This window comes from Seriola dumerili, unplaced genomic scaffold (genome assembly GCF_002260705.1).
Source record: "Seriola dumerili isolate Sdu_G_001 unplaced genomic scaffold, Sdu_1.0 BDQW01000068.1, whole genome shotgun sequence".
Taxonomy (NCBI): domain Eukaryota; kingdom Metazoa; phylum Chordata; class Actinopteri; order Carangiformes; family Carangidae; genus Seriola; species Seriola dumerili.
In genome coordinates this window covers 16,673,261-16,701,242 of record NW_019174323.1, presented here as the reverse complement: position 1 = coordinate 16,701,242, position 27,982 = coordinate 16,673,261, and the positions used below count along the sequence as shown (strand labels likewise).

The 27,982-nt window shown below is 46.7% G+C and overlaps 5 protein-coding genes across 6 annotated transcripts; 3 read left to right on the top strand and 2 right to left on the bottom strand.

Moving 5' to 3' along the window:
- Window positions 1–92: 92 nt before the first annotated feature.
- Window positions 93–1,215, top strand: LOC111220380 (urotensin-2 receptor-like). The gene has a single exon (XM_022743450.1). The coding sequence runs from the start codon at window positions 130–132 to the stop codon at window positions 1,213–1,215; it is 1,086 nt and encodes a 361-aa protein (XP_022599171.1). The 5' UTR covers window positions 93–129.
- A 2,366-nt stretch (window positions 1,216–3,581) lies between these two features.
- On the bottom strand, window positions 3,582–13,966 carry ogfod3 (2-oxoglutarate and iron dependent oxygenase domain containing 3). Its single transcript, XM_022743451.1, has 9 exons — window positions 13,875–13,966; window positions 13,082–13,302; window positions 12,385–12,460; window positions 12,271–12,313; window positions 11,670–11,734; window positions 11,466–11,522; window positions 10,956–11,109; window positions 10,284–10,407; window positions 3,582–4,298 (listed from the first exon to the last, which is right to left on the bottom strand). The coding sequence occupies exons 1-9, from the start codon at window positions 13,940–13,942 to the stop codon at window positions 4,162–4,164; spliced, it is 945 nt and encodes a 314-aa protein (XP_022599172.1). The 5' UTR covers window positions 13,943–13,966; the 3' UTR covers window positions 3,582–4,161.
- A 398-nt stretch (window positions 13,967–14,364) lies between these two features.
- Window positions 14,365–17,962, top strand: hexdc (hexosaminidase D). 2 transcript variants are annotated; one of them, XM_022743448.1, is made up of 13 exons: window positions 14,365–14,453; window positions 14,547–14,642; window positions 14,756–14,871; window positions 14,977–15,064; window positions 15,143–15,307; window positions 15,379–15,562; window positions 15,929–16,000; window positions 16,077–16,275; window positions 16,532–16,693; window positions 16,764–16,871; window positions 17,196–17,285; window positions 17,623–17,801; window positions 17,889–17,962. In XM_022743448.1, exons 2-12 carry the CDS (start codon window positions 14,556–14,558, stop codon window positions 17,792–17,794), a joined length of 1,443 nt encoding a protein of 480 aa, XP_022599169.1. In that variant the 5' UTR covers window positions 14,365–14,453; window positions 14,547–14,555; the 3' UTR covers window positions 17,795–17,801; window positions 17,889–17,962. The 2 variants fall into 2 exon arrangements, with proteins under 2 accessions (XP_022599169.1, XP_022599168.1); XM_022743447.1 differs by having other exon boundaries at window positions 17,623–17,901.
- A 51-nt stretch (window positions 17,963–18,013) lies between these two features.
- On the bottom strand, window positions 18,014–21,189 carry cunh17orf62 (chromosome unknown C17orf62 homolog). Its single transcript, XM_022743452.1, has 6 exons — window positions 21,043–21,189; window positions 20,297–20,384; window positions 20,160–20,201; window positions 19,904–20,074; window positions 19,601–19,745; window positions 18,014–18,793 (listed from the first exon to the last, which is right to left on the bottom strand). The coding sequence occupies exons 2-6, from the start codon at window positions 20,382–20,384 to the stop codon at window positions 18,619–18,621; spliced, it is 621 nt and encodes a 206-aa protein (XP_022599173.1). The 5' UTR covers window positions 21,043–21,189; the 3' UTR covers window positions 18,014–18,618.
- A 218-nt stretch (window positions 21,190–21,407) lies between these two features.
- On the top strand, window positions 21,408–27,400 carry narf (nuclear prelamin A recognition factor). Its single transcript, XM_022743446.1, has 12 exons — window positions 21,408–21,707; window positions 22,272–22,343; window positions 22,438–22,503; window positions 22,875–23,003; window positions 23,130–23,262; window positions 23,601–23,735; window positions 24,263–24,381; window positions 24,749–24,878; window positions 25,168–25,240; window positions 25,631–25,768; window positions 25,933–26,090; window positions 26,183–27,400. The coding sequence occupies exons 1-12, from the start codon at window positions 21,423–21,425 to the stop codon at window positions 26,428–26,430; spliced, it is 1,686 nt and encodes a 561-aa protein (XP_022599167.1). The 5' UTR covers window positions 21,408–21,422; the 3' UTR covers window positions 26,431–27,400.
- The last annotated feature ends 582 nt before the right edge of the window (window positions 27,401–27,982 follow it).

The window sequence follows — 27,982 nt, the reverse complement described above, 5'->3', positions numbered from 1 at the left end:
GTGTGTGTGTGTGGGGGGGGGGGGGAGGGGGCTGGGGTGGCAGGACTCGGTGCGCATCTCTCCAAACTTCTCCAGCCGCGCGGAGCCGGAGAATCACCCGGGAGAGAGAGGAGCTCATCAGGGTCAGCGATGAACAACAAGTCCGCGAGTCTGCAGAGTCCGCCCCGTGTCGGGTCCGGGTCCGGCTCCGGGACCGTGGACCATGAACTCGTCATCACCTCCACGTTCGGGACGCTGCTCTCCGTGGTGTATGTGGTCGGAGTGTCGGGGAACGTGTACACGCTGGTGGTGATGTGTCACTCGATCCGCTTCGCCACCTCCATGTACATCTCCATCATCAACCTGGCTGTGGCGGACCTGCTCTACCTGTCCACCATCCCCTTCGTGGTGTCCACCTACTTCCTGAAGGACTGGTACTTCGGGGACGTGGGCTGCCGCGTCCTGCTGAGCCTGGACCTGCTGACCATGCACGCCAGCATCTTCACCCTCACCGTCATGTGCATGGAGCGCTACCTGGCCGTCACCCAGCCGCTGGACACGGTGAGACGCTCCAAGAGTTACCGCAAAGCTCTGGCGTGGGGCGTGTGGCTGCTGTCTCTGGTCCTCACGGTGCCCATGATGGTGATGGTCGCACAGACCACCAAGACCGCCCCGAACGGGGGCGTGAAGAGGATGTGCGCGCCCACGTGGGCACCGCTGGCTTATAAAGTGTACGTGACGGTCCTGTTCGGCACCAGCATCATGGCCCCGGGGCTGGTGATCGTCTACCTGTACGTCAGGTTGGCGCGCACCTACCTGGAGTCCCAGCGCAGCTGCGTGATCCAGGGCGGCCGCCGGTCCCCGAAGCAGAGGGTCCTGATGATGATCTTCACCATCGTGCTGGTCTTCTGGGCCTGTTTCCTGCCCTTCTGGATCTGGCAGCTGCTGCCTCTGTACCACACCGAGCCGCTGGGTCTGGCCTCGCAGACTCACACCTGCATCAACTACCTGGTGGCGAGTCTCACCTACAGCAACAGCTGCATTAACCCTTTCCTCTACACGCTGCTCACCAAGAACTACCGCGAGTACCTGAAGAACCGCCACCGCAGCTTCTACAGGTACACGTCCTCCTTCAAGCAGCGGCCCCCCAGCCTCTACTCCTGGGGCAAGTCCGCGTCCTCCAGCAACCAGTTCGAGTTCACCTCCGAGACCCTGGTCATGGGGACCCGGAAGTGACGTGTGAGTCACGTGGGCGAGAAGAGGAAACGTTCAGAGCCGCGACAGGTGAGACGACTTTATCTATTGTATCCTGTTGCACCTGTCCCTGCTCCTCCTCCTCCTCCTCCTCCTCCTCCTCCTTCTTTAACTACTGTCACTGTTACATCAGCAGCCTGACACCTTTTATTGTGATGGATGATTGATTTGATTTTCTTTTCCAACTTCTTCAACCTATCACATGTTAATCTATAATCTATACTCCTCTATAATGTTGAGTCTCCCCCTGGTCTGAGTCTCCACAGAGACAAACACTTACTGTGGTGAAGTCAAACACCTGTAGCTGTTTTCCAGTGACCTGTGGCCCACTTACCTGAGTGAGGATGATGACTCTGCAGGTTGGAGCTTCATCATAAGGAAGGCGACAGTCTCTGTTCAGGTTCCTCTTTAATGAGCAGAAACTTTCCTCATGTTTTATGGAGAGTTCACGACTCTTTAATAAAACAGTTCCTGACACTGAAGGATCCTCTGCTCTGACTGAAGTCTCTTTAACTCACTTCTACTGCCACAGCGTCTTCTTCTTCTACTGCCACAGCTTCTTCTTCTTCTACTGCCACAGCTTCTTCTTCTTCTACTGCCACAGCGTCTTCTTCTACTGCCACTGCTTCTTCTTCTACTGCCACAGCTTCTTCTTCTTCTCCTCTCCACAGTCTGACAGTCTGTTCATCCCACAGCTGGAGGAGGTTCTCTACTGTGATACTGTAACTGAAATAATATTCAATATAAACTAATGAACTGAACTTTATCATAAGTGCAGTAATTAGTTTTTGATTGGTGATAAGTAAACCTGCTTATCTAATTCAGATTCAGTGGATCATTAATTTAATACAAGATAATAAACAGAACAGTTAGTCCTTTAATTAATGGTCGTATCATCTGATCTTATTCATATTCCCCCGTACACACACACTGAAGAAAGCCCCTCCTCCTCCTGCTCTTTGTTTTCAGGGAGGGAAGGGGGGGGGGGGGGGGGTGTTATATTATTATATTATTACTAATAATACAAATCTCTCTCTCATATTAATTCAGATAGGTTTCTTCTTTCGAGGCTCTTTTCTTCTGCGTCAGTAACTTCTAGTTTAGAGACCCTAAACCTTTTTCATATATTCACTTTGAGACAGTTTGAATTTGTTGAACTCACAGCTGTAGGATGAGACTCTGTGACTGAACACTCTCTTCAGGTGTCTGACATCACGTCTGTCTCTGATATCCTGCTTTACACAGGAATGGAGCCGTGATGCTGTGACTCTGTTACAAGGTCACATGACGTTCACTGTCCCTGACACCGTAACCGTCTCTGTCTGAGATTATTGTGTGAAAAGAAACAGAAATCATGAACTCATCATTAGGATTAAAGGAGGTAAAGAAAGAGTGACCACAGCTTCTCTTTCATCTTCATTACCTGAGGAGCTTATTGTTGTTGGTCGTCACTGTGCGTCAGGTGATGCGATGATGTCACTGATGCTTCGTTCACTCTGAGACGATGTTTGAAGTTTGTCTGCAGGTCTGCTGGATGTGACAGTTTAACAGGTGTTCACACGTCAGTGTAATATTTCACTTTGTTCCACTGCAACAGTCAAAAAAAAAAACCCAAATTTAATTCTGTTTTATGAGCACAATGATTTGAAAAGCATTCACAGCATTAAAAATAATTAAGTGTTAACACAAATTAATGCAGACTGGATGTGACTGATCACACGAACAGGTTTCAGACGGCTCATAACCACTTTTCATATTGTACCGAAGAGAATACAAAATACATTAACATCTCTACAGCAGCAGGGTCTGTATGTGAAGTGTATTTCTACAGCTGGTCTGTATGTGAAGTGTATGTGGACTGAACACTGGTCTGGTCTGAGATGGAAACAGCTGCTGGCGTTTTAAACCATTTTCTTGATGGAGGTTCCTGCATGAACAAAATGTACCAGAACAACGTGGAGCAGCAAGGAGCCAAAGTCAATAACATGAGCGGATCAGGAACAGATCAGTTTCCTTTAATCACCCGGAGAAAATATTAGTTTTAGTTTGTTTTATCTGGAGGAAAATGTGATGAGACGAATCAAACAGGCTGTGACCTCTGAACCCGAACAGCTACTGACAGTCTAATCACACCATCTCATTAATGATCCATGTTGGACAACAGGAAACCGACCAGAAACCTCGCAGTAACTCTGAGAAGGAATCTTCACCAACATCTCACTCTGTCATGAGTTTAACGTGAACTATAGACACATGAAGAAGAGGTGAGATGATGATGCCGTGTGTAAATAACAGGAAAGTTCAGACCTGAGAATCAGACTCGGTAACAAAAAGACAATAAATCGGAGTGATTTTAGTTCATTTAATGAGAACTGAATATTAGACTTGACACTGAGAAGATTAATGATGATATAAAACAGAAGAAGAGAAGAGAGAAGAGCCTCTCAGGAACTGTCAGTGTTTTATTTCAGCTGTTCTCCACCATGTTGAAGTAGATGTTAACGTCACTGAGAGAAAAGGTTCTTCTTAGAAGAAAACTCCTCCTGGGTCAGAGCTGGGCGAGGATGACGAAGGATTGATTCAACAGATCTATATCTGTGCTTCAAATGAGAAACGCGTGGAGACACAGGAAATCCCGCTTCAGCCTCTCTGAAGAAAAGAGAGCTGGATCCCCAATGATGAAGAAGAACCAGGCAGACCTGAGACCAGACCTGAGACCAGCGATGAGGACGGAGCAGTGAGAACAGAGACTGCAGGAGAGGATGAAGGTGTACTCTCTCAGTCAGTGAGAGTCAACACCTGAAAATAACATGTACACATGTTGAAGGTTGAACAGTCAAACCTTCACAAACAGCCCCTCACTCTGTCCTTCCTCTTTTGTTACAGGGTTCGTCCAACTCCGTGGGCGGCGCCATCACCCAGGGTGCCTCAGGGCAGGGCGGGGTCAGAGATGCCGTGTGCAGGGTCGCAGGTGAAGGACACGGTGATGGCGTAGCGCGTCCCCCACGTCACCTTCTCCACACGGTGGAGGTTCTCAGAGCCGGAGGAGAAGAAGGAGACTCGTCCTGGACAAGGAGGGAAGGAGGGAGGAGAGGAAGGAGAGAAAGGAGGAGAGGAAGCATGATCAATGAGTCAGGTCTGTGAGTCAGGGTGCAGTTAGCCTAGCTTAGCATAAAGACAAACAGTTCAAATATACATTTACACAACACACCTAATACAAATACACAATGTACTTGTTTTTCTATAGAAATGTTTGGTCAATATCTTAAAGACTGATCAGTCACATATCTGTGTTGAATACAGGACAGAGTTAGCCTAGCTTAGCATAAGTACAGGAGGCAGCCCGTCTGTGGTAATTAACATGTTGAATCTTGTTTGTTTTACATAAACAGAAATGTAAAAAAAAAAAAACATTTTAGTGTTTCTGAGCTGCTGCTGCTCAAACATCAGTTAGCGTGGTCAGTTAGCATGGTCAGTTAGCATGATCAGTTAGCGCAGGGTTATCTCACAGTGAGGAAACAGTGATTACAGCAGAATTTTGTCTTTACTGATTATTAGAGTTTTTTATTATTTGAGCAATTTTTCTACTTTACTAGTTTACTACAGAGGTAACTTAACTGTTTCCTTCATGCTAAGCTAGGCTAAACATGTTTGGGTTAATTAGTGAGTTTTAGAGTTTTGGTTGTTTTTTTAACCTTAGACGCCGCCAGGCTGTTTTCTCCTGTTGTCACTGTCAAGCTAAACTAAGCTAAGCTAAGCTAGGCTAAGCTAGGATAAGGTAAATCTTGTCTGTGGAGATTTCCATATTTCCAGCTCTGAAATCTGTGACATTTACATTTCTCTCCTTCATATTCACATTAAAACTGGTGATCAGTGATGTTGTCTCTGACAAAGCCACGTTAACTGTTAACTCCTGCATCCAGTTATGCTGAGATACATTTTTTTTTTTCTATAAAGAAAGAGCTTCAGTTATGTGGAGCTCATCCTAAAATCACAAACTGTCACATTTACATTTGTGTCTAGTGTTAATTAGTTAATTAGCTTTAGCAGTGTGCTGTGCTCCGACTGTGGAAATAATCCTCGTCTCCTTCGTGAAAGACGCTGCGCTCATTCAGACTGTGTATTATGCAGATGTTGTTTGTGGAACTGAAGGGAATTTGAAACACAAAGAAGTGGAACCATGCAGAGATGAAGTGGTGGAGATTCAGTGCAGACTCCAGACTGACTGTCAGCTGAAATCATTTAAAACATTTGATCCAGTTTCCTCTTGGACAGACTCAGTGGGAGTTTGGTGAAGCTGCTCGGGGTGAAGTCTCCATGGTAAAGTGTGGTTGTCTCTAAACACAACCTGTGTTCATGAAGCTCATGTGTCCTATAATTAAGAGATTTATATTTCAGGAGTTTTCAGACTCATTATCTCGTTATGTAAATGTGAATAAAAAGCTGGAATCACTCTGCTCCAATTTGTTTGCTCTACTTTCCTCCAATGAATCCTGATGACTTAGAGTGGGTGTGTGTGTGTGTGTGTGTGTGTAAATCCCCCTAGCAGGGCATTAGCGTGGGGATGTGGAGGGAAATCAGTGGCTGCAGACAAACAATAGACCTTACTGTGAAAAGCCTGAGACAGTGAAGTGATGCTGAGACAGAACAGAGCTGCAGGGACAGTGACTGTTGGTCACTGAAACAGGAGGTTGCGTTCAGGAGCTCAAATTAGACACGCAGCTTTAGATAACTGCACAATGAAATAATCCCAATATAAATGTTTCAGCATCTACACTGAAGAATGAGACTCTGCAGCAGATCAGTGGCTACACGCTGGAGCGAGACTCACACAGGAAGTCAGCCAGGACTCTTCAAAACAAAAGCACTCTGCAGTTATAGGACTGAACCTCAGCTTCCTGATTCACTGCTTCAAACTGTGGGAGTGGAAGTCAGGATAGATACTGACCATCTGTTCAGCCTGTAAACATTTACACATGTTGGTTTATTACCAGTGGAGACACTACACTACATTCTCTCCTACAGTTGTGTAACACATGCAGAATGCATCTACCTGTATCTGTCTATAACACCTGAGACTCAATCTGCATGTCAATCAGCTCCTGATTCACAGGACCAGACCTGGACTCACTGCTCCTCTGTGAATGTGTCTGTGCTTCAACAGGAGCAGGTGCAGGACACGTCAGGTAAGGAGCCTGCAGCAGTCAGTTGTTCAGACTGTTGTGTGGCAGCTGCTCAGTGTGACCGTCTGGCTCTGACACAGCGCTGACATCACCGCTTTATACACAAATGAAGCCATCTGATTGGCTGTATGGAAACAAAACAGATAAAACATTAACGTCTCCTCCTGATGACAAACAGCCACCTCATCAGTTGTTTCACCACAGCTCTCATGTCAAATCCTCTTTTTACAGTGTTTTCATATAAAAAATATTGGTTGGAACAGATGGTTAGCTTCTGTCTTCTAGTCTGTTAGCGCTTTAGCTAGTCTCTGTCACTGAGAAACTACTTGTGATCAGTTCTGTCCTGTTCTTCAGCCACACAGAGGGAATCTGTCAACGCCAAGTTTCTTTTTCATCTGGAGCGTCAGAAACTTTCCTTGGACACTTCCTGTTTTCATCACACTCCTGCTGCTGTAGCTCCGTCTCTGTCTCTACGGTTACCCAATCATTTCTCTTTGACATGATATATATATATATATATATCACTGCCACTGGGCGAGCACAGGAACGTCACCACAGACACCAGATGTAAAAACTGTGGTACACTACAGAAGACAGACAGATTCACCTGGAGCTGATAATCAGCTCTGTGTGAACTCCTTTATAAACACACGTTTATTTATCTGTAAAAGTCTCACACTCCAGCTTCACTGAGGTCTTTATCCTCAGACCCCGCTGGGATGAGTTTGCGAGGCTAATAAGATGCTAAACGGTCCGTGACTCACTCGGTGCTGATACCAAGGTCTGCTGCTGGAGCAAAATACAAAAGCACATCAACACACTGTCCACTCAATTTATCGATTACTCCCCCAGCCTCATAATTAATTAGTGGAGGATGAATCACACAGAGTGTGTGGTGTCTCCAGAGGGTTGGGATGGAAGTTAAAGTTAGATGACACAGCGTGATGTTGAATTAAATGCAGCTTCAGGTGGAAAATGTTTTCCCTGAAGCACTTCCCTCTATTACTTTCCTCTTAGAGCTTCATGACGGCAGCTGGAGCTGAAGACGCCTCACCTCTCACCTGAAAGGCTTTCACTCCTTGTGGGGTCATTGAGGAGAGTCGGCCGTCAGGTGGAGTCCTGTGTGGATGCATGTTCAGATCCTCCAGCACAACCTTCATACAGCTCTAAGAGATACCAGGACCTGGACGACTGAGAATCTTCACACACACCTTGATTACTCTGTGTCTCGGCTGAGGGCTTCAATAAGACCCGTCTACCTGTACAGTCAGTTAACCCGTCAGAGTGGAGACAGGTGTAATGTGGAGACAGGTGTGGAGACAGGTGTAATGTAACAGGTATAATGTCTGCTGTAGCTCCGCAGCTTTGTTTTCATTTCATCAGACGGGAAGAGTAACAAAAAGATGCCACTGTGTGCTTTGTAGGAAATGTAGGATCCAGAGATTTGGAGCTACTGGGAGCGAAAAGTCAGAATATTCACCAGCGTTATGAAAGTGCAGCTGTTCAGATGAACTGATAGTAAATTAATAGTAATAGATAGTAATTCTAATCATAAAGACGCAGCTGCAGCAGCTTCCAAACAGGAACCAGCTCTGTGATGTACAGAGAGTTCAGGTCCAGACACGTTTTCATCGTGTTCACTGTCTGTTTGTTTGCAGAGACCAAGGTCAAGCTGTCGACAATGGCGGTTATCTGATCCCGCTGTGAGGTCTGTCTCCTCTGACTCAGTCTCTGTATCTGACGTTGCAGCTGAACACCATATCTCTCCATTGCATATCTAAACTTTATCTGTCTCCGTCCACTTCCTGTCTGTGCCCACCCTCTCTCCTGGTCCTGGTCCTGGTCCTGGTCCTGGTCCTGAAAGGGACAGGTTCACATTCAACCGACACAGTCTCCCTCCCCCTCTCTTCCTCTCCCTCCTCCCTCTCTTCTCTCAGTGTCATTACACTCTTGATTGTCTTCCTGGTGTTATAATTACACCTTGTTCATCACTGTCAGCTCAAAGAGGCATGATGATCTCCGTGAACTAATACGAGGATCAGACCCTCACTAGTCCAAACCTGTCAGTCACCTGCTCAGCATGCTGCCTGGGTGATGAAGAGGAGATGATCCTGACTATTGATGCATTATGCATGACTCCTTCTCCTCTAAATAAAACTCACAGTGACAGAGACTGTCAAAGCAACCAGTGCGATTACCCCTGTCATATTTAGATTCTGGATCAGGCTCCACAGAGAATCAGGACTCTCTCTTGGGGGGGACCTCAGAGACAGGACAGCAGCTTTAACATCCCCCTTGTTCTCTGGAGGTGATTCTCAGTTCATCATCAAACATGGCTGCACTGTTAACAACGAGCTGTCACACTCTGTATCACCACATGTCCTTCAGTCAACACCCTCACAGACTGGGACCGTGCACTGCTGGTCTCTGCTGGGTAACAGGCTCCAGACTGACTGGCTACTTCTCCTTTGAATTGTTGTTGATTAAAAGTGGCAGGGGAATCGGATGAGAGGGAGGGAGATGATGGAGAAGGAGGAAAAAGGTGAACAGGTTTTGTAATCAGGTCTGACAGAGAGGAAGTGACATTGACAGGAAGAGGGAGTGGCCTCAGGAGACGTTTCACCCAGCCTTCACTCATTCATCACAGTTTACTGAGGCTGCACATAGAGATGGAGGCTGACTTCAGACAGAATTACACTGGGCAGCTGTTACAGTGATCAGCTGATTCACCTGACCAGGTGAGTCAAGTCTCTGCTCTGCTGAAGGATGAGCTGCTCCGCAATAGAAGACACAGTCTGTACTCACTTCTTATCCAGAAGCCTCTCAAGTCCAGTCTGTGAGTCAGGTCACAGACTGAAGAACGGCAGATAATCCTACTAACTAATCCTGCTAACTAGTTTTACCGACTAATCCTACTAATTAATCCTAAACCGATTCATGTTTCCTCTGACTGGACTTGGCCTCACTTTCTTTGTAGACTAAATCCTTGAATTGAACTCTGTCTTTGGGTCCTTCGCACCTCCACCCTGATTATTTCTTGATATTGTCAGTTCGTGTTTCCTCGGTGTAAATTGACCGTTGCTGCTTGTGTCGACTTTTTCTTTTTAGATTAAAATATCTAAATGCACAGTTTGTTGTTGTTGTATGAATGACTTTAACACGACTGACACCTTTCCTTCGACGGACTGTCGGTGAATCTTTCAGAGCTCAGACTCGCTGCAGAGGTGGGGCGACAGGACAGATTTTACCTCGGGGATAAAGACGTTTAAAAACTTACTGTGAAGCAGTGAAAACAGTCGCTCAAAACTGAAGCAGAAAAATTCTCCAGCCGTTAACCGGACGTCTGAAACTTGTCTGCAGCTCCTTCTGGCACATTCTTCTAAAATGACCGGCTCGGAAACTTCTCTGATTTTCCACCAGTTCCCCAGAGACCCGATCCAATTCCCCTGTTTTTAAAAGCCTCAGCTTTGCCTCAAGTCCCATGATGCTTCAGGAAATTGTCCCTGAACCCAGTAAAGGATATTACTGGGTTATGTTGCCAGCTGGGTTTTTTTTTTTCACAGGCAGCTTTAAAATATCCATTTACTCTGAGCCTGACCAATATTTCCTACACAGACTGTATCAACCACCCCCAGGTCCTGTAGGCGAGGTAGAGCCTAAGCCCTGCAGTTAGCGCTGATGATTACACACTGACAGAGGATTACGCTACACACTGGAGATAAACCAGCTGCAGGTTATTCATGCAGCTACACTGTGATAATGACATCTCATATCTAAGTGTGGTTCGCAGACAAACACGGGGTCAACAGGGGTCACCGCCTCACAGCAGCTCCACCATCACTGAAGCAGGAAGTGGCTGTACGTTACCTGCCCGGGGTTCCACTGTCTGGTTTCCATTCTGGTCCATGAAGACAAATCTTCCTCCGGTGAAGTCGGAGCCGTAGTCAGACAGGTAGAGGAGACAGGTGTAGTCGAAGGAGCCGTAGGTTACCTGTGAGACAGGAAGTCAGAGTCTGCATCAACACCTCACTTCACTGACGGCGATTCATTCAACCAGTGACTTGTAGACAAGGATTAACAACTTCACTCTGACAATGAAACTGAGAATGATAGTCTATCACCATGGTAACAGGCTGCAGGATGGTGTAGTGAGTATATATATATATATATATATATATACACACACACACACATATATACACACACACACACACACACACACACACACACGAACTGAAGGTTGAGGGTAGGTTTTGCTTTTGTTTAGTTATTTGCACTTAAAACTTGTAAAAGTTACATCAGTAAAATCTTTAATATTTTATTGTTATCTATTTTATTTTAATATCATTTATAATCCAGGGAAAAAGTTCAGTGAGAGACTGACTGGTACCTGAAGAAAAATGATTCCCATCAGTCCATTTAGAGAGCAGGTCGCAACTCGGACATGTTGCTACAGATGGTCCCAGAACAGGTCCAGATCCTAGACTCAGGATCTAGATCTTCCGTCAGTAACACCTGGTCAGGTATCTATGCTGTTACCTTGTCTATGTGTGGGTGCCAGTACTCGTCGTGCTGGGTCTTGGCTGCCGTGCTGTTGATCCTGGAGAAGAAGGTGGGCTTGGTGAGGTACATCAGAGTCTGGTCCAGATCAAACGTCTCAGCTATGACCGTCTGGATTCTCTCACGTACGTCTCTGATGGAGAATCACAGGGGTGAGGGTGAAGTGGTGAGACTTCACCGATTCATGATGCACTGAAAAACTGGTCAGTTCAGTCGTCATGACAACCAACTGCAAGTCAGGGGACCGGGGTTAATGAGGAGTCATATCAAGACCAACTACCTCCATTCACCTCCTACAGGTGGGAATACATGACAGACATGAAGACAAACCCCACACATCAGATCTGTGGACTATGACATCATCACATTATATTGATCATTCAATGACATCATCACATGATACTGATCGTTTAGTAAGGAACGATGTCACAAAGCAGCATCAGGTCTGTGCTTTAGTTTTGAATGACTGGTTTGAAAACGGTTCCTCACCTGTAGAGCTGGAAATCCTCAGGTGTGATCACATCCCTGATCTGATCCCCAAAATACCTGCACAAACATCGCAACAGCCAATCAGAGACCGGCATGAGGCTGATTAAAATGAGGGACCAGGTTCGGTGGAACACGCAGGGTGTCATCGCTTCAGTCACAAACACAGATGCAGAGAAATGAAAAGGTGTTCTGTTGTAGTTTCACCTGTAGATGTTGACGAACTGTTTCCCCATCGACAGCGCTCCAGAGTGCAGGTCCAGTATGGAAGCCTGGAGGGGTCAAAGTCAAAACAGGACAAATCAGCTGACTGCTGATACAGCGTTTGTTTGAAGGTTCAGCTGCTCCTCTGTGGCCACGTGGTGTTCACTCTGTCCTTCACTTGCTATTGTTATTGGTGGTCAGCTCTTGGCTCCTCCCCCCTCACTGAAGTGTCTTAACACTTCATGAACGTTTCTGGACAGGAACATGACTCCACACTGTAGCGTCTGTCAGAAACCATCAGGTCTGGACTCACTGGACCAGACTGCCCTCTAGTGGCGGGACAGGTCCATCGCAGCAGGAAGTAAAATAATAACAACACTGTTCTACTTATATCTAACAAAACTGTGGATGAAAAGACCATCCGACCATCTGAGGTTCAGAGACTGAAACGTATCAGGTCTCAGGCTGTCCAGGTGTTTCTGATTACAGACTAGAATGATGTCATCATGACCACAAAGATAAAGGAAAGATAAAGGAAAACGATAAACAACCTGCAGAGACAGGTGTGTTTGGAGTAGAGCGTTTCATGCGTTCATATACTCACCCCTCCCTCTGACCCGGCCAGTGCCAGCCCCCTCTCAGCGAGCCTGTGGGTCAGACACAAGTATTTAATGATCCACCTGGACACAGGTAGTCTGCTGTCTGTGACAGTGTTTACCTCCTGAGCACCTGAGCCTCCTCCCTGCTGACCACACTGTCTGTGACTGCACGGCCACACCTGTGAGGGGTGCATCCTGGGAAAGAGAGGAAGGAGAGGATCAGAGAAACAACAGCTTCATCATGGAGGGAAAGAGAGGACAGAGTTTATTCATTAATGTCCCACAATTCAGAGCTTCCCTCCAACGATGATGACTGTAGTTTGACAGTTGACAGTTTTGATGACGGGGGACATGAGGTGGAACACAGGGATTAAAATGCTGTTTACAGGTGTGGTGTTTACAGGTGTGGTCGTGGTCTCACTCCTTAAACAGAATTAAACCACCTGAAGTGACTCTGTTGATCTTTGTCAGACGTGAACCCTGCAGGTGTAACTCTGGGTGAAACCAGCTGATTCAGGGTCAGAACCTGTGAACTGCTGCATGTGGCTGTTTTCACTTTAACTTTAACTTAAGGAAACATTATTAAACCGCCTCAGTTGAACAGGTGATGTCACTCAGTAGAGTTGTACTGCCATCTAGTGGAGTCTGTGCTGTTTCATGGAACAAATATAAAAACACTATTTATTTTATACTGTAAGAAGAAGAAGAAGTAGAAGAAGAAATGTTCCACTAACAAGTTGTCTATGTAGCAGGTTTGTCACATCATCATGGTAACACACAGACAGGTGTGACAGTGGTCAGGGGTCACAACCTCACCTGGGTAGCGTTTGTAGTTCTCGTAGTCTTCGGAGCACGGGACGGTGTAGACTCTGGGGAGAGGGGAGACCAGCTCCCCCTGGCTGACCAGTGTCGCTGTGATGTCACTGTCCACAGAGCTCATGTACCACCAGGTCCTGCACACACACACAGCAACCAGCAGCAGGGCCACGAGTCCTCGGTACCCCCTCCACACAGACCCCTGCCTCAGAGCATGACCCCTGACCAAGACAGAGAGAAGGACCAGTCCAGTCCAAAGTCAAGGAGTCAATTCAAACGGCAATGAACCTGCTGGGACTTTTGAAGTTAAAAGAAATTCAACAACAAGTGCACATGGATGTACTATAATACATATCTATATACATATGTGTACCAATCTGGTTCATCACTTTTTAGTATCCCCTGGAAACACTTCTGTTGTGTTGTATTTGCAGCTCATGTCTTGTCAGATTGATGAAGATGTTTTCTGAACTTGTGTTTTCTGAAGCTGCAGTGTGTTGAGCCCTCAGGGCCACCGTACAATCCTCATGTATTTATTTATTCAGTTATTTATTCAAATAACTATCAATTTAATCTCTTTATTTATATTTTCTATTATTGTATTTATTGATGACCATATCGTCAGTGTGTCCTCCACAGTAATAATGAAGCTGTGAACTCATCAACATGTTTTTGTCTCTACATTTACCTCTGTAATCACAGTCTCTCTCTCTCTCGCGCGCGCTCACTCACACACACACACACACACACGCACACGCACGCACACGCGTGGAGTATCGTTTCATTTCCTCACCTTTTAATCTTCTTCTCTATCTCTGTGGAGTTCCCGCCCTTCGCGTTCCTCATTCGTACCAGCGCCATCTTGACTCAGACCTCCAGCTCATCTACAACATAATAATTCACTAAAAGCTCTTCACTGCTCCGTTCACAGCAGCTAACGTTACCTGACAATCTCTGCTTCCGGGTGGATGACTAACGGTTGTCCCATTGGCTCTCCGGAAAAGAAAGCAACGTTTTCATTGGACAAATTCAACCGGACTACAGCACAGCTGTAAACACAGCGGGGATCGAGCGCTCTTCCATCCATTGCTCTTCCCGCTCAGACTGAACTAATCAATCGCTTGCTCTGTTTATTACTAACGTCTGTGGACCATTTAATCAAAGTACACGACACTGGACTGATAACAGGTATAACATCGCAGGAGGTGGCGGCAAAGCTCCGTGTGGTTGCGTCCCCATTAAAACGAAGAGGAAGAAGACGAAGAAGAAAAGAAAAAGGTGATCTGATCTGCGCGACAATAGCAGAATCCTCAGTCCAGTGTCCCGCCTCTGACTTCCTATCTCCGGGTCCCACCTGGTCTCTGCTGTTCAGGTAAGTCAAACCTATGATGTACTGTTCAGGCTCAGACGTGGACACACACCTGTACCTGCTGCTGTCAACGTGAAGCTCTGCTCGTGTGCACAGTGAGACAAGATGAAGTGTCCACCGTGGCCCGAAGGACAGAAACTGGTTCACCTGGATCTGAAAGGTGCCCCCCCGAGAGTAGACTACCTCCACAAGGTACGACCAGGAGGGTCCTGAGGTCGGCAGCACATTCACACCTGTGTCACTTTGTAACTTACTGTTCTCTTTCCACCCACCTGCTGACCTGATGATGATGGTCGTGTGATCAGCTGATCGAGCTGTTCTCTGAGCTGGGGGCGGAGGGTCTGCTGGTGGAGTATGAGGACATGTTTCCTTATGAGGGGGAGCTGCAGCTGCTGCAGGGCACAGCTCCGCCCACCTACAGGTGCAGTGTGACTCTTTACCTGCCTCATTAACAGAGTGATTTTCCTCACTGTGAGACAGATAATATTTAATATCTGGTCATAAAGTCTGACCATTGTGTTTCCAGCCGACAGGAAATATTATCTCTGCAGGAGTTTGCCAGGTCTAAGTCCATGGAGGTGGTCCCCCTGGTGCAGACGTTTGGCCACATGGAGGTGAGACAGCAGACACCTGCTCACTGTGGGACAGAGCTCAGTGTCGGTGTCTGACCTGCTGTCTGTTTCCTCTGTCAGTTTGTGCTGAAGCATCGTCCCCTGTGGGGCCTCAGGGAGCTGCCTCACTGTGTGGGCACCCTGAACCCTCACAGAGAGGAGGGGCTGAAGCTGGTGATGGAGATGCTGAGGCAGGTGGTGGAGCTGCATCCAGGTGTGAACACTCTGCACATTGGAGCCGATGAGGTGAGGATGAGTCTCCTGTAGACCAGGTGTGTCACATGACTGATGTCATCAGTTTTCACGTGTTCTCTCAGGTGTACATGCTCGGTGAGGGGGAGGAGTCAAAGCTGTGGTTGGCTTCACCTGGACGCACAGTGGAGCAGCTGTTCCTGAGTCATGTGACCAAGGTCGCCAAGGCCATCAAGGAGGCGTGGCCTCACTTGAATATCATCATGTGGGATGATATGATGAGAGGCATGAACCAGGACACTCTGAAAGGTGAGGAACAACACAGGTGTTACTGCAGCTTTAAAACCATCACCCGGTAACAAAGATGTACCTCATGAGTCAGCTGACTCAGGCTGATGATGTCACAGTCTTACAGGTAAACTGAACGCTCTGAGCATCAGGTGAACAGCCTCAGCTCCTGAGAAGCGTCAGAAGTCATGAATGTTTCCTAATGCAGGTTAAAGGTGTTTGTATTTACCTGAGTATTTTTATTTCATTCATTCTTACACAGAGACAGAAGCTACAATAACAACAGGAATATTATTATTCATTAGTACAGAGATGATAGAGATAATATAACCTTGTTTTTATGAACTGTCGTTAACAGTTTCATTAATATGTCCTTGTGTTGAACAGAGAGTGGTCTGGTGGGACTCGTCCAGCCCATGTTGTGGGACTACACCCCTGATCTGGATGTGGACAGCACTGGTAGGAAATGTGTTCTCTGACCTTTGACCTCTGAGCTCTTGTTCCTATTGTCTGATGAGTCCTCTGTGTTAAACAGTGTCTCTGCTGGAGAAGTACCACACAGCCGGACTGTCACAGCTGTGGGCCGCCAGCTCCTTTAAAGGCTCCACCTGTGTTCACACCTGTGTGCCCGGCACTATGAGACACGTGGAGAACCATGAGCAGTGGCTGAAGGTGGCAGCTGCTTTACCTGCAGGTGTACACCTGAGGGGCATAGCCCTCACAGGCTGGCAGAGGTGAGGGTTCACCGGGTGTCATCACCTGTCCACACTGTGTGTGTGTGTGTGTGTGTTTATTTCAGTGTTCAATAGTTCAATGTACACACACAAACAAACACAAACACACAAACACACACACCACTGTGTTAATTACCTGTGTAAAACACACAGGTAAAGATACACAGGTGAAAACAGCCTCCACATGAAGGAAAATCAGTCTCCTGTCTCACCTGACCCACCTTACTGCCTCTAACAGGACTGTACCCCCCGGCAGGTATGACCACCTGTCTGTGCTGTGTGAGCTGATGCCTTTGGCTCTGCCTTCACTGGGAGCCTGTCTGCAGACGCTGGTCCAGGGTCAGCTCAGTGCTGAGGCTCAGATCAGAGTGTGTGAGCGGCTGGGTGTGTCTTCAGTGGAGGTGACGGACCTGGACAGGTGAGGTCTGTACCGTCTGATCTACAGTCTCTGTGAGGTGTACCAGTACCTGCAGCTTCTGTTCCTGCAGGACACCTGAGGAGGACTCGCTGTTCCCAGGGAGGAGACTGGCTGAGCTCATCATAGACCTGAACCAGCTGCTGAACTCAGACGACATCCGCTTCTTTGAAAACAGCATGTGAGTCCAACCTTCATCTCACCTGTCTCCTCTACCTCAATTAACTATACTGACTCACCTGAGAGATACAGTTAGCTTAGCTTAGCATAGAGACAGAAAACGGAGTTAACAGCTGGTCTGACATTAAACTCATTATACTGTGAGCTGTGAGTATGAGAGAGGCACAGAGACTTCCTGTGGAGACTCCAGGAAGTAAAGACCTGGACGTAGACCAGGACCTTATTCATCCCAGTCTCAGCAACAAAGTGAACAAGTGTATTTTCCAAAATGTGAGATGGTTCCTTTCACCTGGAGAAGAGCTGAACAGGTGTGTGTTTCCTGCAGGGCTGTGAGAGGATGGTTCAGCCCCTACCAACGACAGAGGAGGGCGGTGACCCCGCTCATCACCATGACGATTCACAGCCAAGCATCGGCGTAAGCAGACACTTCTTCTACTGTGATTGAATATGAAGGCAACACTACAGTATGAAGTCTGAACTGTGTGGTTTAATCAGAGAATTAACTTTATCAGAAATAAAGTTTTAATGTTTCAGGTTCTGAATGTTTATGTGTCAATAACTTTATTACTAAATACAGATATTTAACGTGTTGTACTGTGATTAGTTCATTAGTTAATTAGCCTCAGCTCAGTTCTTTCAGTCTAATTAGCAAATGTTAGCATCTTACAATGCTAAGCTAAGGTGGAGAACATGGTGAATGTTACAGGAGCTAAACATCAGCTCCTATACCCTCCCCCCTCACCTGTCCTCAGGTATCTGACCACGCTGCAGCAGAAGGTGGAGGCGGTGAAAGAGGAGATGGTGCGTCTTTACCCAGAATGCACTGCTCAGGAGTGGATAGAGGAGCACGTCAGCCCAGTGATGGCTCCTCTACAGAGGATCACAGAGGACGTCCTGGCCTGTGTGAAGGAGATGGTCCCGTAGAATAACAGTAATAATTATTATTATTAGTAGCATTATTATAATTCTGCAGCTCAGTCAGACGTTGTGTCTTTAATTTGATTTCATCCTGATTTAGTGCAAAGAACAAACAGCTGATTGTTGCTCAGAGAAGAAGGAACACGATGAACAGAACTGGTTCATGTATAAAACACTTTTATATCATTCTTGTAAATGTATAAAAACAAATCAACAAACAATAAAATCAACAGTAAGCAAAAACATTTGTCATCAGCCCTGATTCAGTTCACACGAACAAACACTTACATAAACAGATAAAACCTTGGACCAAAGTGTTTCCTGAGACTCAGTCTTTGGTTCATATTTAACATGTTGAGAGACAGAGCAGCTGAAGAGTTCGTCTCATCACACCCTTCATGTCTGAAACAGTTTACAGTCTAGAATAGACGAGCGTCAGCTAGTGGGGGGGGGTCCAGAGAACCGTGGGAACAGCTTCCACATAAACAGTCATTAGTTGAGTAGAAGGCACAGTTAATACAGTTAATGTGGATCTGGATCCTCACACAGTCATTAGACCTGATGAGCTTCAGTCTCCGTCTCCATGTCGTCTTTAACATCAAGAGGAGGATGTTTCATCCTTGTTCAAAATGTTTCATTGTTATAACCTGAACTCAGATATAAACAACAGAAGAAAGTGTGTAAGGAGCCATTTAAAAAGCCTACACCCTCAGTGTCACATGCACATGCTTTCCGTATAACATGTAATGAAGTCATCACTGAAGCCACGCCCTCTAAAGCCTCAGTCATAATACCCCAACTCAATCCACTCACAGCTACAGTTACAGGTCTCAGAGTTCATCAGCTTCATCAGCTTCATCAGCTTCATCAGCTTCATCAGCTTCATCGCTGCTGTTGTCCAGAGAGTCTTCCTCCCCTCCATAGTCTTCCTCCTGCTGCCTGAGCTGCTGCTGCTCCTCCAGCCCCAAGAAACGCTTCAGCAGAGCGGCCACAGCCTCCACATCACTGACAGGAAACGGGAAACAGGAAATACACAGTTACAGAGCAGCCATGGCTTCCACATCACATACAGGAAACAGGAAATACACTGCTACAGAGCGGCCAAAGCCTCTATATCACTGACAGGAAACAAAATAAACAGTTACAGAGCAGCCACGGCCTCTACACAACTGACAGGAACCAGGAAATACACAGTTACAGAGCAGCTGATACCACAGACAGTGACCACTCCATCACAGACAGGTCACCACTGGTGAAGTGGTTATTTGAACAGTAAATCTGAATGTGTGGAAGTTAAATGTGTCTCGTCTTCTCAGGCTGTTAATCTACTGACTGACTGTCAGGAAACAGGTTAGTCTCATTTCTCCTGTTCAAACACCACACAGATCAGATTATAGTTTATAGTTTTAGTGTTGGAACTTTACACTGAAGTGAATCTGAAGAACTAAAACAGAGAATTAATTAAAGGTCCAGATTTTGACGGTGTTTTAAATTAAATCTGTTTAAAAACCAAAAACCACCTCAGTCCACTTTTACATCTGTCAGGAGCTCGAGTTGAGTCTCTCTTCTGATTGGCTGACTGTTTACCCAGAATGCCAATGGTCAGCAAGACCGGAGCTTTAGACCTGGTTCTGGTCCAAACCCCTGGATACCCCTTTGATACACAGTATTAATATAGAAACTAGACCTGCTTTATAATAAAACAACACATGGACATCTGCCTTTATACGATATGGACCTTTAATTAACCTGTTAGTTCTACCAGCAACATTATAACATGATGTGTTGGAGCCGTCAGCCGCAGACACAGACCTGCGTCCTCCCAGCGTGGCGCTCTGAGTGAGGGGGTATGAGAAGCCTGCGGCCAGACGCAGCATCAGCAAGTAACCCTTCCCCAGGTACCGGACCCTCTCCTCCTGGACGCAGACGTCACACAGCTGAGTCAAGTCCAGCACGACTGACAGAGAGAGAGAGAAGAAGAAGAAGATCACACACTCTGCTACTGCTGACTGTAGTACTGACTGTAGTACTGACTGTAGTACTGACTGTAGTACTGAGCACTGACTGTGTAGAACTGACTGTGTAGAATTGACTGTGTAGTACTGTAGTACTGACTTTTCTCCTGGCCCCTCCTCCACAGCGTCAGGACTGAAGCGTACAGACTCATGGTCTTGAGCTCTATCAGGTTCCTGGTCTTGTCGAAGATGGCGTCTTCCCATTCCTCCATGTTCTGCATGGCCACAAACAGACAGCCGGTGACGTAGAAGAGTTTCCACAGGACGCTGTCTGTTCACAACAACAACACAACACAATGAACATGTGTAGAAGGTTCATGTTGAAGGACAGATGATTCAGTAAATCCAGACTGTACCTGAGCTGTAGTACGCAGCTGCCAACCCAACTGACACTATACCTGTAGTTACAATGAGAGGCGTGTTATTTTGAAGGCGGTACAGGAAGAGACGTTTTAATGAGAGAGTTCACAGGTCCACAGGATCACGCACTTACCGACCAGGAGGGACCAGGACCGGAGACCTGGGGACCTCTTCAGGTGGAGCAGAGTGGAGCTGTGCTCCTCTACCATCATGTATCCCATCTGAGCAGACACAGGGATACAAATCAACTACTTCATGTGTACTACAAGCTTCTTTTACCTGAACACACCTGCCTTAAAGGGCCAGTTCACCAAATCACAAATACATATGTTCCTACACATGCTGAGTGGTATCCAGTAACATCCGCCTGCAGGATTTCAGCTGAACTGGCCCTGAATCAGTAACATGTCTGGATGATCAACAGCTGCAGTAATTGACCCCGGGACCCACACCTCCAGGGCCAAGACCAGGCATCTAATGACTTTAACTGCTTTATGATGTTCTTGATGATTTCAAAATAAAAGCCCCCCCCCCCCCCCCCCCCCCCCCCCCCCAGGGTTAATCAAGCCATGGTCTGTCCAAAACCAAGTCCCAATTTTAATCATCATGTTCTTTGACTGCACAATTTTCACACTTCAATTAAAAACACATTAACTGACATTAATGAGTAGAAAACATGTTGATTATCTTTAAAGTAATTACAATTAAAATCACGGTTTCCCTGACATTTAATTTGTGATACAGGAGCGTTTTTATTTGTTTGTTCCTCACTCTGACCACTAGGTGTCGCCCTGTTAACATGAAGCATTAGAAATTAACCTTTTCTTGAGGCCTTTTAATGAACTGCTTGATGAATCTTCATTTCACCTTCACACTCACCTTTTATTCTGAAACGTTCCTAAAGTTTCCCGCCGACAAGATTCTGGAAAAGAGCACGAGGACGTGTAGACGCGGTCAGTGAATTATAAGGAAGTTCTGCTCATGTTATTGCAGCAACTGCGGCAACTGTCTTGAATGGGTGACACTTCCTTCCTGGATCCGTCAGCTCTGATTGGACGGGCTCCTTTTCATGCTTCCTTCAAAATAAAAGCTTCACTGTTTACGTTGATAAGCAGAAGTATTTTTGCTGTGTGTTCTGTTTATACCCAAACATCTTACTCATAAAAACCAGAGTGACAAATTAAAAAAAACACAAAGATTCTTCCGTTTTATACAGAACAGGCTCAGCTGTTCCTTTATTTTGACAGTTCCGTCAGCGCATGCGTACTGGACGCGCCGGGGTGTACAATGGAGTCAGACGTATTCAGGCAGCAGTGGCAAGAACGTTAGAGGCTGAAGTCTGCGGTGAAACAACCGCGGAGCTGGATGCGGGTGGTGGCGCCGTCCACAGACGACTGGACCCGAGAGAAGAGAGCAGAGAGACGGCTGAGTTCACCTGCCGGGAGTCGGTCATCCGGTCCTCCGGTCCTCCGGTCCTCCTCAGCCGCTCTGTCCTCTGCGGTTCCTCCTCGTCTTTGTCTGAGAGCAGAAACATAAACCGTCCGGTGAGTTACCTCCGGTGAACACACAAAAACACACACCACTACACAACACATAACACTACACACTGTCACACAACATAACACAGGACACAGTCACACAACACAACAACACACAACACAACAACACACATAACACTACACACTGTCACACAACACAATGTGTGTGTGTGTGTGTGTGTGTGTGTGTTTGTGTAATGTTCCTACAGTTACAGCTCTGTCTGACACTGTGACAGTTACAGTAAATCACTCACCACAGTTTTCTTGTTTTAATCATCACAGGTTGAAATGCTGTTTATACAGTAAATATGTGGTTTTCATGTGATCACAGCCTCCAGTCTGAACCTGTAACTTGTGGTTGTTTTTGTTAGCTCTGTGTCTGTAATTAACCTGAACCATTTAAATGGTAATGACAGGATACTGGTTTGTGTACACTGCAAGTTTCCCATCCTTATGAGTCTGTTGTGTTTCTGATAGGAGGAGGAGGAGGAGGCTGACAGGAAGTGATCAGCACCAGGAGGCTCATACTGCTGTTATCTACACACCTACATATTATATATTATGTTACAGGTGACCGCGAGGAAGATGTCGGAGGTCAACGTAGCAAAGAAGAAGGAGAAGTGTGAAAACTGCACCAAACAGGTGAACTGACCCAGCCTGGTCTTAAGAACCAGTCTCTTCTGTTAGTGATCCTGGATCAGAGAAAGTCTTTAATTGATTATCAATCTGCTCACAGTGCAACAAGAAGCAGAGTGATGAAGGAGCCAACGCACAGCAGGAGGGAGAGGAAGTCAACGGACAGGTAACTACATCAGTCCTCACCTGTTTATTAAATGTTCACGTGTTCTGTACATCTGAGGCAGTGAGGAAGACCACTGCACCTGAGACTTCACCTGAGAGTGGTTGTGTAGAGGTTACAGCTTTATAAAATAAGATAAAAATAAAATGAATAAAATAAAGCAAAATAAAATAAATTAAACTCTGATGATGTCATCACACTACATATTATACCTGAAAACTGGAGGTGTGTTAAAAAGATCTGGGCATTATTTGGGAAATGTAGAAGCCAGTGTTTCAGGATCTTAGCACACGCTGGGACCAGAAGTCAGGATATCTCAGCCTCTGTGTGACCCGTCTCTCTGGTGTTATCTCACCTGTCCTGTGTCTGCCCAGGTGAGTGAAGGGCCTCAGGTGTTGCTGAGCGCCTGTCTGTCCTGTGACGGCTGTCTGTCAGAGGAGGAGAGCCTGAAGATATCTCAGCAGAGCCTGGAGGAGGTGGAGCGGGTTCTGGAGAACAACAAGGTTCGATACACAACCAGACGGCCTGTTGTTGTTGTTGTTGTTGTTGTTGTTGTTGTTGTTGTTGTTGTTGTTGTTGTGCTGTGTAACTCACACTGTGTTGTCCCATTATGTGTCTGTCCCTCTCAGAAGTGTGACGTGTCAAAGCACAAGGTGCTGGTCGCCTCCGTTTGTCCACAGTCGCTGCCGTTCTTTGCCGTCAAGTTTGGCGTGGACATCAGTGACTCCGCCCTCAAACTGTGTGGCTTCCTGAAGAGTCTGGGTGAGCATTTAAAAATGAACTGTACGTATCTGTCTGAAGTTCAAAGAGGCGGATCTGGTTTTTAATGTGGGATCTGTGATGTGATGTCTTCTCCTCATCAGGTCACTGACTGTATTAAATCAGAAACAGGCTGCGTTCAGATTCTCTGTCGTGTTTTATTTGGTTTGTGATTCTCGTTTGAAGCCAGTTGAAGTCTTGAATGTGGCTCTCTGCGTGGCCCTCTTCTCTCTGTGTGGACAAACTGACACCTGCTCGTTGTATCTCTCACGGGTGCTCGATATCCCCCCCACGTCAGTCTCACCCAGTCTGTGCTCTCTGCTCTGGGATCTGGTCCACAGGAGTCCAGTATGTGTTCGACACCACTCTGGCAGCAGGATTCAGCATCTTGGAGAGTCAGAAGGAGTTTATTCAGAGGTACCGCAGGAGGCACCACGACTCCCACGCCCTGCCCATGTTCACCTCCTCCTGCCCAGGTAAACCTCCTCCCTCCTCCTCCTCTCTGCTCCACCATGCCCCCCACCCCCTCTTTTTATCCCCCACCTGTCAGACCCCCTGTTTCCTTCCCTCTGCTGCTGACTGTACAGTTAATGTGGATCATGAGCTGAATATGGAGATGGAGATAATGGAGGAGAGCTGGTGGAGAAAGATAGAAAGCTTGTTTCTGACCGCTCCCCTCATCAGAGATAAGACCACACACACACACACACACACACAGAGACACACATACACACACACACACACACACACACACACACACAGACAGACATGCAAACTTTCAGTCTGTGTGGGGGGGGTGTCAGGGAAACAATGAAACAACAGCTCTAATGTGTATTTTACAGATTGTTTCAGGTGTGTTATTATTGTTATTATCTTCCTCTGTGAGGTTCTGTTTATTCCAAAACATCATTAACAGATCAAGATTAAATGAGACTGTGTGTGTGTGTGTGTGTGTGTGTGTGTGTGTGTGTGTGTGTGTGTGTGTGTGTGTGTTTGTACACAGGGTGGATTCGTTACTCAGAGCGGGTCCTGGGCAGCTTGGTGACCCCTCATATCTGCACAGCCAGGTCTCCTCAGCAGATCATGGGCTGTCTGGTCAAAGACTACTTCTCTAAGCAGCAGGTGAGTGGGACTAGTTACCTGTCTGAGGTCAACTAGTCAGTTAAATGTCAGAGTTAACTTGTGCAGGTAACTGTTAAACTGTACCAGGAAAGGCTCCTTGGGCAATTAAAACATGATAACAGTGTAAGTAGTGTGTCTGCTGAGGGTTAAACTGCCCGTGTCCAAGAGGCAGCTCTGAGTCTGAGGTCTTCAGGAGCAGGACTCTGTCCAGATGTTGACTGGATGAGGAGGAGGCGGTCTTGTCTGTCACAGCTGGACAGAGCGGTGATGTGACTGCGGTTCGGCTCTCACAGTGGATAGAAACATGAATCTCTGTGGTGCCGCAGGTAGATTATCTGACTCCTTGTGTTCGCTCTTGTCCCGGCAGAAGCTGAGTCCTGACCAGCTCTACCATGTGGTGGTGGCTCCCTGCTTTGATAAGAAGCTGGAGGCCGTCCGAGAGGAGTTCTGCAACAGTCTGCTGGACTCCAGAGACGTGGACTGTGTCCTCACCTCAGGTTGTCCCTATACTGAACTACACTATACTATTACATTAGAGCTGACTCAGCACAAACAGACAGGTCAGAGCCTGAGCCAGAGAACACCTGGTCCTCAGTCTACGTCACATGTGGTGCGGACATTAAAACCTGTTACAGTATTTGTAGTTTGACTGTAGAGCTCATTTGAAGGAGGCTTCTCCTCCTCCTCCTCCTCCTCCTCCTCAGCTCCTGTTACTCTCTTCTTCTTCTTCTTCTGACACTAAATCCAATGATGACGTTTCAGTAACTGTGATGTTTGATGTTTCAGGTGAGATCTATCACCTGATGGAGCAGAAGAAGGTCTCAGTAGAGGACCTGGACTCTGTTCCACTGGATCCAGTGTGAGTACTGGAACTAGTTTTCTTCTGTTTGTTACCTCAAGTAGTGTGGACCAGACTGGACCAGACTGGACCAGACTGGACCAGACTGGACCAGACTGGGCCAGACTGGACCAGACTGGACCAGACTGGATCAGGCCAGAACAGACTGGACCAGACTATAGCAGACTGGATCAGACTGGATCAGACTGGATCAGGCCAGAACAGACAGGACCAGACTGGACAGTGTGTTGATAACATCACGAGTGTGACTGATGACAAGCTGATGATGAGTCATTTCTGACTCTGCATGTGTTTGATATTTCCAGCTCTACACTGACAGAACTATGTTATTGAATATTGATTATTGATTACATATTGATATCTTCACTGAGTAGCTGTCATTGGCTGCAGGCTGGGGGAGGCGGGAGAGGCGGCGCTGGTGAGGCACGAGGGCCGAGGTTCTGAAGGTTTCCTGGAACACGTGTTCAAACATGCTGCCAAAGAGCTGTTTGGTCTGGAGGTCCATGAGATCACGTACAAGACCCTCAGGTGAGACTCACCTGGACGCTGACACCTGCACCGCAGCGTTCATTGATGTCCGGTCATGGTTTTCATGACGTCGCTGTGCCTCAGTTTGAACTCTTGAACGTCTACAGCGTCATGTTTATCACTGATGTGTCTCTCTTCATGTCCTCTGTGTCGTGGTTTCACAGGAACCGAGACTTCCAGGAAGTGACCCTGGAGCGGGACGGAGAGACTCTGCTGCAGTTTGCTGCCATCTATGGTTTCAGGAACATCCAGACCCTGGTCCACCGGATGAGGAAGGGACGAGTGCCGTACCAGCTGGTGGAGGTTCTGTCCTGCCCGGGAGGTAACTCTGCGCTCCACATGTTCACTCCTGTCAGTCCCACAGAGACCTTCCTGCTCATGTTAACTCCCCCCACCCCCCTTGTGTCCACTCAGGGTGCTTGAGTGGCCGCGGTCAGGCGGAGAGCGAGGCGGGAGGACGGGTGGACAAAGCCCTGGTCCAGCAGATGGAGGACTCCTACAGCAGCCTGCCGGTCCGTCTCCCAGAGGTCAACCCCGCCCTGCAGACCCTCTATCAAGACTGGCTCCAGGGCCATGACTCCCCCCAGGCCAGCATGCTGCTGCACACCCAGTACAGAAACCAGGGTCAGGTCCACGCACAGCCCCCCCACATGCAGTGGTGAGGACAGGGTTTTACTTTAAGACATGATGGTTGAATGAGGACCGCCTAAGCTCGGTCCTGATTCTGCTTGGACCATCTCCATCCTGCTGACGACCACGAAGGACCTGCTGAAGACCTGCTGCTCTATGGACCAGGGACTGAATTCTCCGTATGTGCAGTTCTGCCATCTGACCACAGGGGGGCGATGTCTGTATTTACAACATGGCCAAAGCTGAGCCTGAGGAGAGACGAGGTCCAGACTGGCGCTTTGATGTCACTGAGCTGCTCACATAATGACTAATAGCATTAATTAGGTACAGAGTCGTCTGATTGTCTGGCTGCTCTGAGACGTCAGGAAATCTGAAGCATGTGTGAAGTATTTATGCCAAAATACAAAAATACAAAATGCAGAGCAATAATCCAGAGAGCAGAAACATGTAAAAGCTTTTAGCAGAACTGGAGCTGATGACCTGAACTTTGACCCTGAATGTGAAAAAAAACTCTGGTCCAGAGTGAGCAGGTTTTACTGTGTGTTCAAGGCGCTGCCGCTGTTCCTCTGTGTTCTCTAACACATTAACAGCTGTGCAGCAGTGTGATTGTCTTATCTCAACACTCAGTTGAAAGTCAAGCTGGTAATTCAGGAGATCAAAGGTCATCAATTTTTCCTTTCACAGAGTTAATCCGTCCCAGTGTAGAGACTCATATTATTTTTAATGGTACAAGATGATTTTGTTTTATTTTCATTCCACAAACTTTTATCATGAGATCAAACATGTGTTAATAACTAAAACACTCTGGATGATGACGTCGTCGCTCACTGAACAGCCTCTGTACAGTTCATGTGTTCGTTCGTATGAAAACATATTAATATGAAAACTGTGACTTCCTGCAGGAAACCTACAACAATAAAACACTTTGACCCAAAACTGTGTTTCCCTCTAAACAACATGTTGCAATAACATGCATTTATCACCTGCTGCTGACCGCTCACCTTATTAACATACACACACAGAAATAAACATGTGTAATGTAGAAATACAGAAATAAATAAATATATCAATGAAATGAATACATGTGAAAATACAGGAATAACCTTTGTCGTTACCAAAATGTATTTATGCTTGTGTCATTTTTTGTTCTTTAGTTACTTATAAACCACAGACTGACCGTCTGTACTCACATGTAGGCTGCACCCGTGTATCTCTCTGCCCTATTGTTCATTTCTCCCTTTCTCTTTCTCTTTCTTTTAATCCACTTATCTTTACACCCGTGAAGGCGTTTCTCCTCCTCCTCCTCCTCCTTACCTGTTTGGAAACTCCCGCAGAAGAGGTGTGTTTCACCTTGGATCATTTCACGTGATCTGTCATTTCTCCTTCAGAATCACTCAATGGTTCTCTCCTGACAGACGCAGTCGAAGGTAGGTCTGAGTCTGTTTGCATTTCTGTTTGTTCTGCACTTGAAGCAGGGAAAGATATTGATCTAAACAAACCAAATATTTTCTCGTGATGAGGTTTTGAATGTGTACTGAATCATATTAGGTGTGTGTGTGTGTGTGTGTGTGTGTGTGTGTGTGT

Coding starts and splice junctions, on each gene's coding strand:
- LOC111220380 (XM_022743450.1), top strand. CDS start 130: ATGAACAACAAGTCCGCGAGTCTGCAGAGTCCGCCCCGTGTCGGGTCC.
- ogfod3 (XM_022743451.1), bottom strand. CDS start 13,942: ATGGCGCTGGTACGAATGAGGAACGCGAAGGGCGGGAACTCCACAGAG. Junction 11,110..11,465: donor GAGGATTTCCAGCTCTACAG/GTGAGGAACCGT, acceptor ATTCTCCATCAG/AGACGTACGTGAGAGAATCC. Junction 10,408..10,955: donor GGCACCCACACATAGACAAG/GTAACAGCATAG, acceptor CCTGTCTCACAG/GTAACCTACGGCTCCTTCGA.
- hexdc (XM_022743448.1), top strand. CDS start 14,556: ATGAAGTGTCCACCGTGGCCCGAAGGACAGAAACTGGTTCACCTGGAT. Junction 16,694..16,763: donor GAGGTGACGGACCTGGACAG/GTGAGGTCTGTA, acceptor CTGTTCCTGCAG/GACACCTGAGGAGGACTCGC. Junction 16,872..17,195: donor CGCTTCTTTGAAAACAGCAT/GTGAGTCCAACC, acceptor TGTTTCCTGCAG/GGCTGTGAGAGGATGGTTCA.
- cunh17orf62 (XM_022743452.1), bottom strand. CDS start 20,384: ATGGGATACATGATGGTAGAGGAGCACAGCTCCACTCTGCTCCACCTG. Junction 20,202..20,296: donor GTCCTGGTCCCTCCTGGTCG/GTAAGTGCGTGA, acceptor TTGTAACTACAG/GTATAGTGTCAGTTGGGTTG. Junction 18,794..19,600: donor GCCACGCTGGGAGGACGCAG/GTCTGTGTCTGC, acceptor GTTTCCTGTCAG/TGATGTGGAGGCTGTGGCCG.
- narf (XM_022743446.1), top strand. CDS start 21,423: ATGCGTACTGGACGCGCCGGGGTGTACAATGGAGTCAGACGTATTCAG. Junction 22,344..22,437: donor GTGAAAACTGCACCAAACAG/GTGAACTGACCC, acceptor ATCTGCTCACAG/TGCAACAAGAAGCAGAGTGA. Junction 23,004..23,129: donor GGGTTCTGGAGAACAACAAG/GTTCGATACACA, acceptor TGTCCCTCTCAG/AAGTGTGACGTGTCAAAGCA.